The 17,722-nt window shown below is 30.9% G+C and overlaps 1 protein-coding gene across 17 annotated transcripts in view; it reads left to right on the plus strand.

The window, feature by feature from the left end:
• LOC129799618 (GATA-binding factor C) overlaps positions 1-17,722 on the plus strand; it is a 118,610-nt gene that overhangs the window by 65,079 nt on the left and 35,809 nt on the right. For all 17 annotated transcript variants that reach the window (XM_055843653.1, XM_055843655.1, XM_055843663.1 and 14 more), the window contains one exon: positions 12,422-12,567. In XM_055843653.1, coding sequence (XP_055699628.1) covers positions 12,422-12,567 — 146 coding nt within the window. The remainder of the gene's footprint in view (positions 1-12,421; positions 12,568-17,722) is intronic.

Genomic DNA, 17,722 nt, shown 5'->3' on the forward strand with positions numbered 1-17,722 from the left:
GTGCTAAAAATCTGAAGATAAAAGTCTCAATGATTTAATCCGAAAAAACGATTTTCCTCAAGAGAAGGATAGAGAATATATTTTAATAAGGAAAAGTGCCCCTGCTTTGTACGATCCGAAGCTTCGTAATGACCTAATTTTTCACATAGAAAAATTTAATCTTTACGAAGCTTGGAATTGTACGAAGCATAGGCAAGGCACTTTCCCCTATTCTATCAGTTAGCTAATCATGTTATACGGGCTTCTGACCTAAGACTTAGCCATATGGCTTAACTTTTTTTTTAGAAAAATTTAACTTAGGATTGGATTATTAAAGATAAGAGACCTATAGATTCTCAAAAAGCAATAAAATTGCTCGCTATTGAGGATTTTGAGAACTTTGGGAACTGGGCTAAACCTCTAGTCTGAAGGCCGCCTTATGCCCTAGACACACTTACGACTAAAGTCCAGAGACGACTAAGCTAGTTCATAGCCAAGTCAGTTCCTGACACACTACAAACGAGGCTTAGCACCACAAAACATAACTTTCCTGGGTTTTTATGCAGATATTTCTACTGAAATGCACAAATACTCCTATGAAAATGAAACTATTTGTAAATTCATGTCTCAGTAGACGTGCAATAATTATTGTTAATTACAATTATTTGTGAGGTGGAAGCTAACTCACGACTTAAGTCAATTTCTACGATTCTAGTGCATAATTCTTATTGTTATAAGTGAATTGTCAAGTAAATTTACAAGTGGTTTCATTTTCAAAGGAGTCCTAGTGCATTTCAGTAGAAATATCTGTATAAAAACTCACGAAAGTTATGTTTTGTGAGTGCCAGAAAATGTTAAGCCTCGTTTTTAGTGTGTCAGGAACTGACTTGGCTATGAACGAGCTTAGTCGTCTCTGGACTTTAGTCGTAAGTGTGTCGAGGACATTAGGGTTCGGATTCTGGTTATATTGTGACTCTATCACTTAACAAAATTTCTAGTACTTATTTTTCTTTTTTTACAAAGCCCTTAAAGTTATTCAAAATGCTTATACGATACTTGCTTAAAGACATATTTCAAGTTTTTTGCGAAAGAAATGTACTGGCCAATCAAATTTAGAATAGTCAGCCATATTGAAGTAAAGCGTTTCCTATTGGTTACTGTTACGTTTTCCTGCTTTTTCTTAAAAAGAATTGCAGTTTATTAGAATGTATAATGAATAACGATCATATCAAGGATATCAAGGATAAAGGGTGTAAAAATCTAACCCAATTTTTTAACCATGCATTTTGTACTGGTACCTATATCTATCTGCATAGATTTGCGAGAAGGAAAACACTTCAAAATTTTTCCCAGAGAGCAATTTGAGTTGGGAATCACGTTACAGTGAATAGGCGCGCTATTTGACTTGGTTGAAAACTCCTCGATAACATGTGTGGGAGGAGAGGATGGTGGCTAATTATTCCCTCAGTTGTTTTCTTGCCATAGACAACTTGAAGAGAGTTACATGTGAAAAGGTTTGCGACTATTTTTTTTTGTTGTTGTAGAGATTCCTCTTCAAAGTGTCGCCATTCTAATGAACACATAAGAATATGTGAATATTTTCGCGCGTTCAAGAGACATTGTTCTATGGGACGTGATCATTTTTCACCCACAGATTTTTTTTTCATCTTTTATTAGACTTTAACAATGGATTCTGAATATTTGCGTGAGTAATTATGGGAAAATCTCATTCATAGTTAATACTGTCTACTCAACATAGGGGGGAATAAGTGTTTTTGCCAGGAAAATTATTGTCAAACCATAAATTTGTATGTAATTTTAATTGGATGGAAAGACACCATGGATAGAGAGGAAAGAATTATCATCCCATGTTATTTGTGAACGTAAAAAAAATGTTCCTGTTTTGCCTTGCTTGGTGAAAAAAAAGGGAAAGGAATAAAAAAAAAATAATTTAGGCACTTGTGTCACGGACGAGAAAATTTATTTATTTCAATATAGAAGACACTCAACTTAAATGCACCACGTATATAAAACAATATTAAATTTTAGTAGAACAATAATTTCTATAAAATTTGACATTTTCTTCTCTATCCTCTACACTTACCTTCTTTCATTCTTGGACCCCAGAATGGTGGTGAAGATTTCTTATAGTGTGGCTTTTTTCCTCTCCCTGTACAAGCATGAGGAACAAAATAACGAAAAATTTAAAGACAACAGAGCACATAATAAAAAAATCGACAAAAAATTTAGTGCCGGACAGGGGACATAATTTTTAAGTGACAGTTTTCGGAATTCTGGTGAAGAAAACCTCTTGTTAAATAATACCACGGAGGGATTTTTATGTTACTCGCTGGTGGTGGTTTAATAAATATACCAATAGACCAAAACTTTGGTTATTTCTTTCCCATCTTATATACTCGTATTTTGTATTTTTATTCTTCTTACTCCTGTTTATTTTCTTATTTTTTTATTGTTTTATTTTTCAAAATAAGAAAAACTCAAAAAAATAAGACACAAACGTCTCACCACCAAAAAGTGAAGGTGCATTTCCGCTTAATGATTCACATCTCACGATATTTATTGTATGAGAAGCCAAATTGACTAAATACACGGTTTAATTTCCTTACAAAATCAATTTTATAGTAGTTAGTTTGAGCTGTGTGAAAAAAAGAGCAAGCAGAATAATCGATTTCACACCAAATGAAATAGGTTGATTTATAGTCTGTGTACTTTTGCTAGATGATCTTCAAATTATAAGCCAAAACGAATAGATAGTGAACTATAAACCTGCTATTGAAGTTTAATTATTCCTTTAAAATAGGAAAATCATGTCTAAAAAAAAATCTCGCCAAAACCCATTGTGAGCATTTTCAATATTATTTATTTTCTAGCATTACTTATTTTCTTTTTCTTTCACTTTATTATTTTATATATTTTTATGTGAAACACAACGTGTCTTTGTCTTACATATGCTTAAGCTTTCATTATTCTGTTTATTCAAAATATCATCTTCTATATAAAGAGTCTAAAATGTCATCTATTTTTTTTGATGAACGATATAATGACTAAACAGCAAGAACGTGATACTCTAGCCCAAAAAATCTCCTTCAAACTAAGCATAAAACACAAAGAGTATACACAAAATCTATTCAGTGTGTAATTGCCGAATTATATAAAAGGTTTACTAAAAAAAAAGAGATCTACTTTTGATAAACTCACACTTTGACACGATCACCAGTCACAAATGGTGTTCATTCCCTGCGCGACTTTTGAGCACTCTAATGACGATTACTAATTACCTCTTGTGAAAAAAATAACCACTAAAAAAAAGGCGATATAGTGAGAGAACTTTTATAGACAAACAGATGCTGAAGTCAATATTCATAAAAATGAGAGGCAAAAACGAAATTTATGTACGAATGTGATGCAGTAAAATCTTAACCCACCTCAATAATTTTAATTAGAAGTAAGCAACATTTTATTGAATACTATAATAGTGCCTTTTTTTGTCCTTAGCCCCAAACAAAACGGAATGTCGGTTGGAATGTTTTAAATGCTTCTCTCTTTTACAGTCTTGCCATTAAATAGTGAAAGAGCAAATTATCCTAGTTTGATTTGTTGCTAGAAAAAAAGAAAGGTCAAGACTATAAAGTATAAAAATAAAAATAGTGATAGGCTTGATTTAGCTTATGGGAACTGTGATTCTTTCATTGGAAAGCTATTCAGTGAGCCAAATTGCGCGAAGTGGAAACTGTATGTTAAAATTTAATGTTTTTTTTTCTAATTAAATTTGTTTGAGTTTTCAAGTTCAAAAAATTCACTTATTAACTTTACTTCACTTTAAATTAAATTAGGGGGAAATGGGGTACTTTTGAATTGGGGCAGCATTAAAATTGGTTTTGTCTGTCCTATTTTTAAATGACACTGGATCATATTGTTGTATAATTTAGCTCAACAAACCAATTTCGAAGCTAATCTACATCATGGTAAGGCTCTGTCCCATTTAAATGTAAAAGGAAAAACACAAATTCAAAGCTGCCCCAATTTAAAGGTGCTCCACTTCCCCCTATTTTTGACCTTCAAAAAAATTTAAAAAGATAAGAATTGAAAGAAATAAGAAAAATTCACAGTTTTTTTTTCAAAATGTTGTAAAATATAATATTATAAATATATTGAAAAAAAACATTTTTATATTTTTACATGAAAATCTTACCAATAATCTTCAGTTTCCAAAAAAATATTGGAAATTAGCTAAGATCAAAAGGCCATAGTGTATTAATCCTGATTAATGCAAAGAAATTGGGGATAGTTATTAAGTTAAAACAACTTCAAACCTATTTCTTTTCAGACGAAATAGCGTAGTACCGGCTTCAGACCTAAGGCTTAGCCATATGGCTTAACTTCTGTAATTCCTCATCAGTTACGGTTTTGGTAAAGTTTTGACTTATGATTGGATATTAAGGGAATGAGCCATTATGCCCTAGACACACTTACGACTTAAACCGAGAGACGACTTAGTGGAAAATGATGAAAATTAAATTTAACCATTATGTCGAATATAATTACGTTAAGCCGTCTCTCGGCTAATCCTCAGGTCTGTCAAGGCCCTTACATCCTGAAGAACCAATAAAATCGGTTTCTTTTAACGATTTTGAGACCTTTGGAGACTGGGCTAAACCTCTAATATGAAGACCCCGCTTATGCTAAAGTTAGGTATTCCTGGCGAACCATTTTAGATTTCAAAATTTGAAATTTAATAATCTGGTAATAATTTAGTAATTATCCAATTCTAGATTACTTTGAAGACATTTTAAGTCAAATTAAGGTAGTGGTTGGCACTCTTAATTGCATTAACCGGATTTCTCAATTTTGAACAACTATTATATTAAGAAAAGATTTCTGACTATGTCTTTCAAAATGTTATTACTACATTTTATTTTTTAGTAAAATTAACAAACAGTTTTTTTGTTTTTCAAATCAATCAGACTAAAAAACAGGAAATGGAATGGTTAAATGTACCACATTTAAACATTTTCTGAAATTCTTATTAAAAAGAAAATAAAAATTTAGCCTTTCGGAAACTTCAGATTTTCGGAGTTTTTTTTGAAAAAAAAACTTATAGGGGAAGTGCTTATAATTTTGGACAGTCTTCATATAAGCATCGATATCCCAAGTTTGAAGTGCGATATTTTCAATACTAATTGACTTTTTTTGTTACTCTCTTTTCAGAAGGATTGTTTAGAAACTTAGCAAGCTATTTATCGTCTTATTTTTATTAAAATTAGTTTTAATACGTTTAAAAACGAATTGATATGTAGAGGTGAATTTGACTCTTATTTTGGACAACTTGGTTATTAATTTTTACAACTTGTCTGTAAATTTGGACAGATAATCCGCCTCAACAGGATGCCCATTGTTCTTCATTTTATGAACCAATCTTACCAAGTCCTCTTCCTGTTCATGTAAGGGAAACGTAGAATGTCACAGAAGCCCAGAAACTTTCCATATCATTCATTAAAGTGAGTTGACTTCGATACTCCAAGTACGTGCAGATTCGCTCATTCCCTGACCTTTCCGGGAGCCTTTCAAGGCATTTCTCGCTACATCTCTTTCGTAGAGATGATGCTCCTTTGTTTCTCCAGGCATTTGTCCAACCTAGTCATCACAAAAGCTAAAACTTCACGAAATTTCGTGAGAAAAACACCTGTCCAAAATAAGAATCATCACCTCACTGGTGAATGTCTTAAAAAATTTCCCATTTTTCACACGAAAAATCTAATTCACAAGGCAAATCTCACTTCAGGTCAAATGTACAAATCATCAGTAACGTGAATCAACACAATATTCAATGAATATTCAATAATAGCACTCAAAAACAGCGAACAAACTTTGTTAGTACTTCACCAAAACTAAATAAGACTGAAGTAAGCCACGAAGTTCTGTCATATTTCTCGTAAGCAATTGCTCACACTGAATTTTCAACAAAGCAATTTCAACTCAAATCATATTCAAAATTTAACGTATTTAGTGTCAAAATCTTCCAAAAAGAACAAATATTTAGATAGAATTCATTTTTCATCAAATATTGGAATAAAAATCCATCATTTTAATCAATTTATTTTTAGTGTCCAATGTTATCTTCAAAGTGTCCAAAATAAGAAACTGGACAAAATTATGAGCACTTACCCTACTCTGTGATAGTGACGATTACTCAGAGTGCCGCAAAAGAGGGTGACTTTGCACTCAGGGGACTCTGCACCCTTGTTTTTTGTAAACTTTCCTTTAATTCTAGCACCTAAGGATGGTCGTCGAATTAGGATGATCTTTGGATCACCCTTAAGTGCCCTTATGGTCACTGGACCATTCTTAAATCCTAGAATTAAAGCAAAGCTTACGGAAAGCAAAAGTGCAAAGTCACTATTAGAGTACAAAGCCACCCGATTCAATGGTACGTTCATCTAAAGTCAAAAAAATAAGTATTTTCTATTAGCAGATGAGTTAAACAGTACATTCACAAAGGATTTTTACGAGATAAAACGTGGTATAGAACACTCCAAAAATATGTTATATAAAATTCTAGCAAAAGTAAAAATTTCATTTTTTTTTTTAAATTATTCGTTCAAGTACGAGTTGAACTCATCTGTGAACACGATTTTTTTTCGATAAATCTACTTTGAATAATCATGACTACTTCAAAGTAAGTATTTTCAATAGAGATCTCTGTAAATCAAGTCCAAATGGCTATTTTCTAAAATTTTTATTGAAAATTTTGAAAAAATATAGTTTAATTCAAAATTAAATGTTGTGCTTTTATGTGTTTGAGAGCTCAGATTTAGAAGAAAACACTAAATCAAAAATGTTAGTGAGGATATGTTTCACAGATCTAAGGAATAACATTGATGTTCAATTTCAAAATAATTAACTGGGGTGGGACTGTTTCACTTACTGCTAAATTTTCCACGTCTCTTACGTCAAACGAGTGTGATAGCTACGTTCTGTCACTTTTTATTGAATATTGACTATCAGAAAATACAAGCATAATTACTAGATGTTAATCAATTATCCTGTCAATGAATATTTTCTGAAGTCATGCATGCGTGCAACTGTCTCAACCTTTCATAATGTCGAACTCAGAACTTTTGCAAGGTGTTTATAGACATTTTATATTTATGTAAAACTTTAAATGTTTGGCAGTCTTACTGTGTTATCACACTTGCACATTAAAATTTTAATATGATTCACATTAATTGTCGCTGGTGAGAGTCCAAATGTGTAATTTGTGTGTTTGAATCATTTTATATTCAAAATTTGATCTATTTGTTGATAAAAAGGTAGACTTGGCCCGCAAAATTTGATATAAATTGATTTATAGCATTGATGCGAAAAATTAATGCGATTTTCTCTTTAATTTTTTAATGTGAAAAATATTTATGCTTTAGGTAAATTTAAACTTATTTTTTGGAGGGCAAGTCCACTTCTTTATCAATAAATAGAAAAATCCCAAATATTAAGTGACTCAAAGACACAAATAACATATTTGGATGCTCACAAGCGACAATTAATGTGAATCACATTAAAATTTTAATGTGCAAGTATGATAACGCCGTTACACAATTTTAGCGAAATGAAAATTTCGGTTTATATTTCAAAAATTATTCTAAAGTACGTTCTATTTTAATAATCTGCGGATTTTAGCCGAATTTTCGTGTGAATATGAACTCGATCGATTATGACTGAGATAACCGCAGCATTACAGTAGCTGTGACTATGAAAGAATCACAGATAAATGAATCACTTCTGAGATGCCTAAATGCAAATTTTCCCATGGTAATTCTACAGGTGAATCATCCTGTAGTCCAATATTTAGTGTCAGACGTCTCATGGAGAAAAATGCGAAATTATTTTGTGCTGAGAACTATTAAGATTTAGCTAATTGACAGATTCATTTGTAAATTATATCTGAAATGTTTGCCTTCTCATTTTCATTCATAATTAAATCAATTTGTTAATATGAGAGCTATGAGAAAGAAAAAAGAAAAACAAAGATTCACCAAGGAACTACCTCAAGTCAAGAGTTTTTTTGTTGTTGGTCCTTCTGGAAAAAGATGGAGTGACATAAAAATAAAATATATAAAAAGGCAAAATAATATTCCCATGAATGAGAGAAAGAGAAAAGGTACAGATTCGAGTTGTCAAAAAACAATTTAAGTATAAAATATCGTCTGGTTCCTGAATGCCATCCAAATTTCTCATACCTCATCGAGAGAATCACTCTGGAGACATTCCGTAGAATACCTGAGCTGTCCTCACAGCTATATTTTGAAGAAGATCATTAAGTGACTGATTTATTAACGGTCAAAGTGGTTTTCTGAAACTTATACTAAAAACACCATCTCACATTTGTTAGTCTCGTTAGAGGAGACTCTCTTTTTTTTCTTATTTTAATCTTCCCCCCTGCTCTACAATTTCTTATACAGTCTTTTTTTTGGCTCTCTTCATTATAACACGTGAAAATATACATATAAAAGTCGTTGTATAGAGATAGTATTCAGTTAATCATTTTCTCCCCAGTGGATCTACCTTAAATATCGATTTGGACAGATATCCCCGTAAAATGGTAAAAATACACAAGACTTTTATTTATGTCTAATTGCTACTGAAACTCAGCGATTCTGATGCGAGAAGAACACATCACGAGAAGACATCCAATCCAATTCACTTGGCTGTCCATAATTTCGTTCTCCCTCATTTTTTCTCTTCCTCAAAATTCATTTGTTCAAATTCCTCCCAAAAAAGAGAAAGAAAAAAAATAAGAATCTCTTGGTAGAACTTGGGAACAACCGTTGAGGCGCATAAATTAATAAATTTATTAGTAATTTCAATATTCATGATTATTACAAACTGACTGGACGTGGTATAACATTTCGTACCTCCGTCACCAAAGTACATAAATCATTCCTCGAACCAAGAGGCAATTGACACTTCTTTGGTTGGACCTGATACTTTTCCACAACTCCATTTACCCATCTCGCATAATACATATAAATATGTTATTTTTATCAAAAAAAAAATATAACCAAAAAAGATGTGTTTGTCTTTGGAGTCTCTCACTGTTCTCACCTTCTCCCAACACCACATCAAGTCCTCGTTATTCTTTATATTCCTCAATGTCACCTCATCGCACTTTCCAATCATGTATGACACTTTTTATTATTGTATCAACGATCGATTAGGGGATCTCATTAATTTTACACCTGATATAAAATGTTTTTTTCCTGCTTCTTTGTCAAAGAAGAAATCCTGTGTTAAGAGAGGCATAACGGAATTTGCAAAAACCCTAAATCGAAAAGGTCAATGAGAATAATATGTCCTTAAAGACTTAAGGAATTGGACAGATGTTTAATTTGAAAATATTGAATTCCGCTTGTTCACAGCTGTACATTACCTGCCTGAAAGTGTCTCGGGTAAAGGATGGCACTATTTGGACATATCATCGTTTGTATCCGAAAATTCAAATTGAATTTCGAATATCCAAATCAAAATTTAAATTTGTAAAGAAATTTTGTGAAAGGAATATTGAGAATATCAATGCATTTTGTAACTGTTACCAAAATCGAAACATTTATATTTTTGTACATAGGGTCAAAGGAACACTTATTGGCACTTTAAGAACTTTTAACATGACCTATTGGCACCCTAGTTTGTACCACTTGGGATATGAAATTAGAAGATATATCCTTATAGGAAGATAAAATAATCTTCATATTACTTACATTTTATTAGATACAATCATTTATTTTCAAAATTTTGACAAAATTCCCAATAGGATAAGATGGGGTAATTTGGAATAATGTAGAATTTGTAACATTAAGATTTTATAACAGTTTTAGGTGCCAAAAGGAAAAACCAACGAAGGAGTACTCTAGAATATAAAGTCTCATACTTATTCGTGGTTTTCTTTTTCTCTTTAACCATCTGAAACAAAATTTCAAAATGGACATGATTCCGAATTACTCCGTCTTACCCTAAGTGTTCTTTGCCGAAGAAGTGTTCATACGACCATAATATTAAGAAAGAACATGAGCTTAAATTAACAAGAACTCAAAATGTCTTTCTTTGGATTTTGACACCGATCCTTGAATTTTTTCTTTAAGAAATCGCAATAGTATTGAATTCGAGTTCGAAATTTTTGTTAAAAAAAATTTAAAAAGGTTTGATATCTACAACGATAAATAAATAAATTTCTTTAGATTTACATAAATCCTAATAATTAGGTAGTTAGTTATCAGAATACTTCAGGTATTGTTAATATTCGGAATATTAAATATTATCGCAGTTCCTTCAAGAGAAATAGAAATCAAAAATCAATTTCGAAAGGTAAATAAGGTATTTTGACTTTTCAATTTTGTGTTTTTAAATTTTTAAGAGCCCATTGTTATAAGGAAAATTAAAATAACAAGCACCCCAAAAAGTCCAATCCTATTATAATTCTCTGAATAATTACCACTTTTTTGCAGATTATGACTTTATATGACAATGTAATTTATGCATTCGAAATTCAGTTTTAATTTTGGAATAAGAACGATATCTGATTCATAAATTGTCCGATTTATCTTTTATCCTAGATTCTTTCATTAAAGAACAGTGGAACAAAGCAACATTTACTTAATTGATGAATAGTGATCTTCCTAAATTTCATAAGATTTTTTCAGACATATCTATAAAACATTGAACAATAGTTGTTCTTTCATAGCCTCCGGAATGAATTATCATAAAACTTCTTTGTTTTAAATTAAAAATCTTTTAATCTTTTCTAGATAGATAGAAATTTGAATGGAAATTGACACATACATGATTTAAATACTCAAATCTTTAAATTATCTTCCTATCCTCAAAGACATTGGTACTATTTACATTTAAACGTATATTCTTCTAGAGCAAACAATTTTTAAATTTTTTCCAGTAAACGATAAAAGTAAATTCTTGCTTGTTTTATGTAAATGCTCTGATTTTTTAGTAATATTGTCCTTAATGGCCTCTACACATTAGAAAAATTTCTTTTCATATTGAAGAGTTTTTTTTCTACACAAGCCTAGGAAATTTGCTCCAGTATGGACATAAATTTCTCTAGTGTGTAGAGGCCATTAGCCTCCTAAATATTTGAATCTAACTTGCACATATAACCTTAAAGAGAAAGAGAAAAATGGACATTAGAACCGTTTTTGCAAAATAGTTTCTTCATAAATCAGTTCATTCTTGTGCGAAATATGGATCCCTTCAGTTTTTAGGGATATAGGGTAAGGCTTGATGGCTTTATATATACTTTGACCTCGGACACTTCATATTTTTCCCATATTCCTTTAATGAATATGACCTCATAGCAATATATTTTAAAACCTCTAGTTTTAAGTCATACATTTCCTGAAATAATAAGGTCAGAAAGAAATGTAGGAAAACTAAATATTAAGTGATCGAAGCCAAGCTGTGTGCGAAGCCTGGAAGCCTTCCACTACGTCATTCTCTTTAGGGTAAGGTGACTAACAGCTGCTAATTTTTGTAGCCAAAAGCATTTACTAATAATTCATAGTCCTGCAGTAGCGGTAATGTAAATCATTAAAATAGAAAATATAAATTGTTTCACAAAATGAATCTGATCAATTAGCCAATGTGACCCTTCGATCAATAAAAATTAAATTTGATCAGTAAGAAATCAATTTTTGCCATTAGAAAATAAAAGAACAGGGTAAAATTATGTAATTTGGAACCATTTACAATTTGGGACACTTGAGATTTTCTCACTGTTTCAGATGAGATCAAATTTATCTACTGAAATTATCATAATTTTGTTAAAGGAATATAAGCTGTAAGAACAATAATCTAAATAAAGAAATTACTTTACAAAGCAAACTTTAACGTAATTGTTTTCTATTAAGATTTCAGAATACAGCATTAATAACAATTTTCTTTGTTGTGTATAACAAAACTCATACCTATGTTTGAGATAAAAAATTACATTTACGATTTTCTCAAAGCAGAAGATCGCATAAACTAAATCTGAGATCATTTTCAATGCAAAAATTAAGAAACAAATCGTAAAATTTAATAGTATTCTAACTTTACCATGGCTTTAACTAATTTGACTTAACAAGCTTTTCTGGAGACTGCAATTGTTCTAAACTCTTCCTCTCTCAACTTATCTTCCGCAGCATTCTTGGAAAATAATTTTCCAGTTATATATCGCAAAATTTATTCTTTAGAATATTGTAAAAAAAAGAATTTTAGCACTTTACTTAAATCACTAAAACAATGAATAACAAAATGGGCGAGTAACATCAGAGGCTTCATATCAGCATACTAACAAGATTTAGATAAATACAGGCGTAATTTCTGAATTATTGAGCTACATAAATTTGTCTAAACATAATGTTATTCTCTTTTTCAGAGGGTAGAGAATGCGTTAATTGTGGTGCAACATCGACGCCTCTGTGGCGAAGAGACGGTACTGGACATTATTTGTGTAACGCCTGTGGATTGTATTATAAAATGAATGGACAAAATAGACCGCTTATTAAACCTAAACGAAGACTGGTAAGTGTATAAAACAAATCATTAATCAAATATCATCTTCACCTGTGGTAGAAATATCAAAGAAATTTTCCTCAAATTGTCGATTATTACTTATAATTTTAGTTATTAGACACCTTTGACAGTTTATAAAATTGATGTCTAAACCCCATAATCCAAATATTTGTCAAGAACAAACTATTCATTTGGAATAGTCATTGCCAAAGACCCTAATGACTGTACATCGATTTGTGGTAGATAAATATAGGGAAGGATATGGGAAGAGAAACAAAGCCAAATGGATAGGACATAGCGTTGCTCATACGAAGGATATTGAGATTATTTAGTGAATCAATTCAAAACTCATAAAACGGATAAGTTTAATTGAAATAACTAATCTGTAATCTTCTTCTTTGGTTAAATCAATTAATTAACAATTCAATAATATATTCGTTAAAATTATTTGTATTGTTTCAAATTAGAAAGATATGCAATATTCCATATACAAGTTGTCCACGATCGTAATCACAGCGTGTTCGGTGGCTCATCGCATTAAGATGGTATTTATAATTGATACGCGTCTGTTTAAATTGTTGTAGCTCATCTTGTTAATGTCTTTTAATTAAATGTGATATTTTGTGGTGTGTGCTCCTCATATTAATTCCCATCGGTGAAAAATTTTTTTTAAGGGTGGAGGAAATTTTGAACTCTTCATCCAAATCAAATTAGTAAATTTGCATTCGAATCGCTTGTAGATGTCGATAAATTAATTAGCATATCGTGGATTCGTGTTATTTTATTACCAACTTAAATGTATTATACACTCAATTCTGGTGGAGATATCGTAGAAGTTAACATGATAAGGAAAATTCTTGCCGCGTGATTTCTTCGTAACCATGAACTGGGGAGACAAAAACCAAAAAAAATGAATAAAACCAGTTGACAGTATTACATGGAGTTCATTTTAATTAAACAGTAGTAAAATTTTCAAGTTGTCAGCCAATACCTTTGTACATAAACGCACGATATGTATCACACATTATATACAATTCTCCTATGATATATTTGAATAAAAACTCCAGAATATATTGATAACATCTAACATTTTTTACAACTAAGAAGACGGAACTAGGCAAAAAACAGAAGCAAATGTATTAGGTATAGAATAGAAAAACTATTAACCCTTCCCTACAGACTTTTGATTTGATTTGAACTGTTAAAAAAATATTTATGTAGGGAAAGGTTTCCAGGCTTCGCACACACTCTGGCTCTAAACACTTCCTATTTTTTCCATAGTCATTTAAAAAATCTGACTTATTTTCAGAAAATGTGTGACTTAAGACTGACTAATAAAAAATATTGCTATGAGGTCAGATTCATTAAAAGAATATAGAAAAAATACGAAGTATTCGTAGATAGAATGTCTATGAAGCATCAAATCCTTCCATGGGCGTACCCAGCTAGGGGCAGGGGGGGGCAGCTGCCCCCCCTAGAAGCGTCAGAAAAATTCAAAAACAAGCGAAAAGTAAAAAAAAATATACTTATTCAGCAAAAAAATTTAGTTTGACCGGTAAAAAAATCCAAATCTTTCCAAAAATGGGCTTAATTTTCAATTCATAAAGATAGAAAATTTCATGAAAATTCTATTGCTTTTAAAGTTATAAATTTAGTCACTTCTCATATTTGATGTTTTACTGCTAATTTGTAGAGGATCAATACAAAAATGAACTTATATAAACTCAAAAACTATTAAAAGCCCAATGGGGGGGGGCAGGACAAGGCACTTGTCCGTACTGTATTACATTCAAGAATTTAAAAAAAAATGTAAAAATGGGCAAATATTTCGTAACTATTTTTGCTTTCTTTTTCTAACGAAATTTCAGTAAATAAATTCATTCAGTAATGTATTTTTCGAAAAGAAAGAAGTTGTCACGTAATCTTTTTCATATATTTAAGGTATATTTAAGAATTTATAACGAAAGCCTAAAAATCCACAGAGAAAGTAAAAATATAGTGTTAGACTATGTTTTAGAAAAGTCGTACTTGAGTCTTCTAAAAATCGTATTTTTTGCCACTAACGGTTCACCATATGAGAAGAAAGCAAGTTTCTTAAAATGATTCTACCGATTATTTTTAATAATCTTCTTCTTAATGGCCTATACACATTGGGAACTGTTTTCGTCAAAAATTGCATTTTTGACAGAATTGTGACGTTTCCACCTAGAGAAGTGCAGAAAATTTTCTTCTAAAAAGCATTTGCTTTTTTGAAAATTACTCCCAATGTGTAGGCCTTAAGACATCTTAATAACTTGTCCTGATGGACCTTTAATTTCCTCGGGGGATATGTTTAAAAAAAGAAGCTCCAAGGACTCCGGAAGTTTATTTGAAGCCATCAAATGGAGCAACAGACGTGAAATTTAAGAATATGTAATTAAAGCTGAGGCCGTATATTGACTTTGAACTTTGATCTGATGAAGGGCTATGCGGGTCAAAAAGGCTGAAAATAGCATATTTTCTAACTTTTTTTCTCAACATAATAAAAATTTTATTAAATTCAAGCTCCTAGGCATATAAAATCATAACATTTAAACTATTTTTTTCACATTTTTATTAAAAAAATAAATAAAAATTCGGCCGTTAGGACCTGATTGTCGGAAACGTTTATTGAAAAACTTTCGTTATTAATGATTACATAGAGTAGATTCATCTGACCCTAAAAACCGTTTTTTTTTCTGTTCAGATGAGTTAAACCCGTACTTGAACTTCAGGACTTTTGAAATAAAGATTAAATTGGGTTTTTGGGAAAATTTAATACATAAATATGATTTTCGGAGTATTTTTGTTTCGCCTTGCAAAATAAATTGTTATCAAAGCAACAAAAAATCCATAGTTCAAGTTAGTGTAACTCGTAGTCTAATAGGAAATAATTTGTTTTTTTTAACGTTAGATTAATCCACACTGAGTCATCGTGATTTCCAAAAGTTTTTTTTTTGAAAAAGACGTTTCCAAAAATTAGGTGCCAAGTTCCAAGGAGTAAAGGTTAAATAAAAATTTAAAAGAAATGCAGTTGAAATGTTGTATTTATACATACTTAACACTGGTAAAAAAAGGAGGATCATTTTGATTCAAAAATGGATCATATTTGATCCATTTACAAAGGATGGATCAAATTTGAAACTTTGAATGCATATTTTTCACGATAGAACATGTTTTATCGTAAACTTGTTACTAACAACATATTTCTCTTATCTGACGGAACACCAAATGTAACTTTTCATTGTTTTTATTAGCTTAAATAAATGTAAAAAAAAATGATACATTCGAATGGATCCTCGGTGATCCTTTCATTTTTACCAGTGAAGGGCTTTAATTGAAATAATTTTATTACGTTGACAAAAATGAAAGAAAACGTGCTGTTATTAGGCTGCGTGATCCATGTAACCCTTTAAGGGGTTACGTAGATCAAACTGACTAAAAAAAAGCACATTTTTCTATAATATTTTTACAACATAATAGAAAGTTTATTTAATTCAAGCTCTTAGGCATATAAAAGCACAACATTTAAAGTATATTTTCTGAAATTTTCTTTTAAAAATTCAGCTGTAGGGATCTGATTTTCGGAATACGGAGACCTTTTTGAAAAAAAAACTTTTCGATGGACAAGATTTCTTGAAATAAATTCATCCGAAATTTAAAAACCAAATATTTCCTGTTAGCTAATGAGTCGAACCAGTCCTTAGTCATCAGCATCATTGTCATTTTCAACAGCATATCCCTTATTGAAGTTTGCGTCCTTGAACGAATGGCATTTTTGAAGTATTTTACACCATGTTTTGTTTTATAGAATAAGTTATGATCAAGTAAACATAAAATCCTTCGTTCGAGGACTAGTTTTATTCATCACCTAACAGGAAATATTAACGTTTTTAATATTAGAAAACATAGCTAAATGGCTGAATTTTGATTTTTTTCTTAAATTAAAATGCAGCAAATATAGTTTAAATCTTCTTCTTATGTCCAAGAACTTGATTTTTTTTTATTATGCTGGAAAAGAAATTTAGAAAAAAGCATTCAGTTTATTAGTCTTAAGTAAATTTCGTTAAATAAAAATGTCAAAGCTGGAAATTTTTAGAAGCATATCATTAATTCTATAAAGACTGATAGTCCTTTTTGCCTTGAAGGGTTTCACAAAACGAAATGTTAAGACCAATGTTCCATATTAAGTTTAATAAAATATAAGCTCCAAAACATTATTTAATGTTTTTGTATATGCTTATTATTATCAGAAATGAATAAAGACAGGTGTAATAGTAAAAATGCACTGTGTTCTACAGATCGGAAGGGGCTTTATCAGATATTTCAGATTAAATATGAACTAACGAAATGCATCCTTGCTGTAGTTATTTGGTAAGAAGTTGCGAATAATTTCTAAAAATTAATTTTATTTTTGGTCAATAATATGAGAGACAATGCACACTGGTCCGAGGAACACTGATGATCGTTCCTTAATCAATACCTACAAATTGGGCATAGGCTAATCTCTCGTGAAAAGTAGGACCAGTTTGTATATAGATATTTTTTATCTCATTTTGTTTTTTATGTTTTTTTTCAAAATAAAAATTATGTAGCCCCCCCCCCCACCGCCAACAAAATTTAAGACTTAGCCCCCCCCTAACTGAAATCCTGGGTACGCCCTTGAATCCTTCCCCTACTCTTTTCATAATTCCTTTAATTGTCAAATTAATTATTTTTAAATAAATATATTACAACATAATTTCAAAAGGGAAATGTTAAATCATTTAATTAAACCTACCTAAATATTCCTGAATTTCTTAATTTAAATTGTAAAATTGTTGTCTTTCTCACAGAAATATTAACCATAATTCATTGAAGGCTTTATGGAAGTAATCAAAAATGTTAGAAAAAGGTTCTAGATGACAAACGCTTCGTACCATTTTATTTTTTTTCAATATTCCTCAATGAATTTTAACCCTAGCCCTTTCCGTGAAATTTGATGAGATATAGGGGAAACTGGGGCACCACCAAACACGGTGTACCACCAAACATTGCGATTTTTTAATCGAATATTCGACTTTAGAAGAAAAGACTTATAGAAATTTATAGGCATTATAGGGATGCTTGTCCACTGAAGAAATGGCTGAGATTGTCCAAGTAGTTG

The sequence above is a fragment of the Phlebotomus papatasi genome, chromosome 1, assembly GCF_024763615.1.
Source record: "Phlebotomus papatasi isolate M1 chromosome 1, Ppap_2.1, whole genome shotgun sequence".
NCBI classification, from domain to species: Eukaryota; Metazoa; Arthropoda; class Insecta; order Diptera; family Psychodidae; genus Phlebotomus; species Phlebotomus papatasi.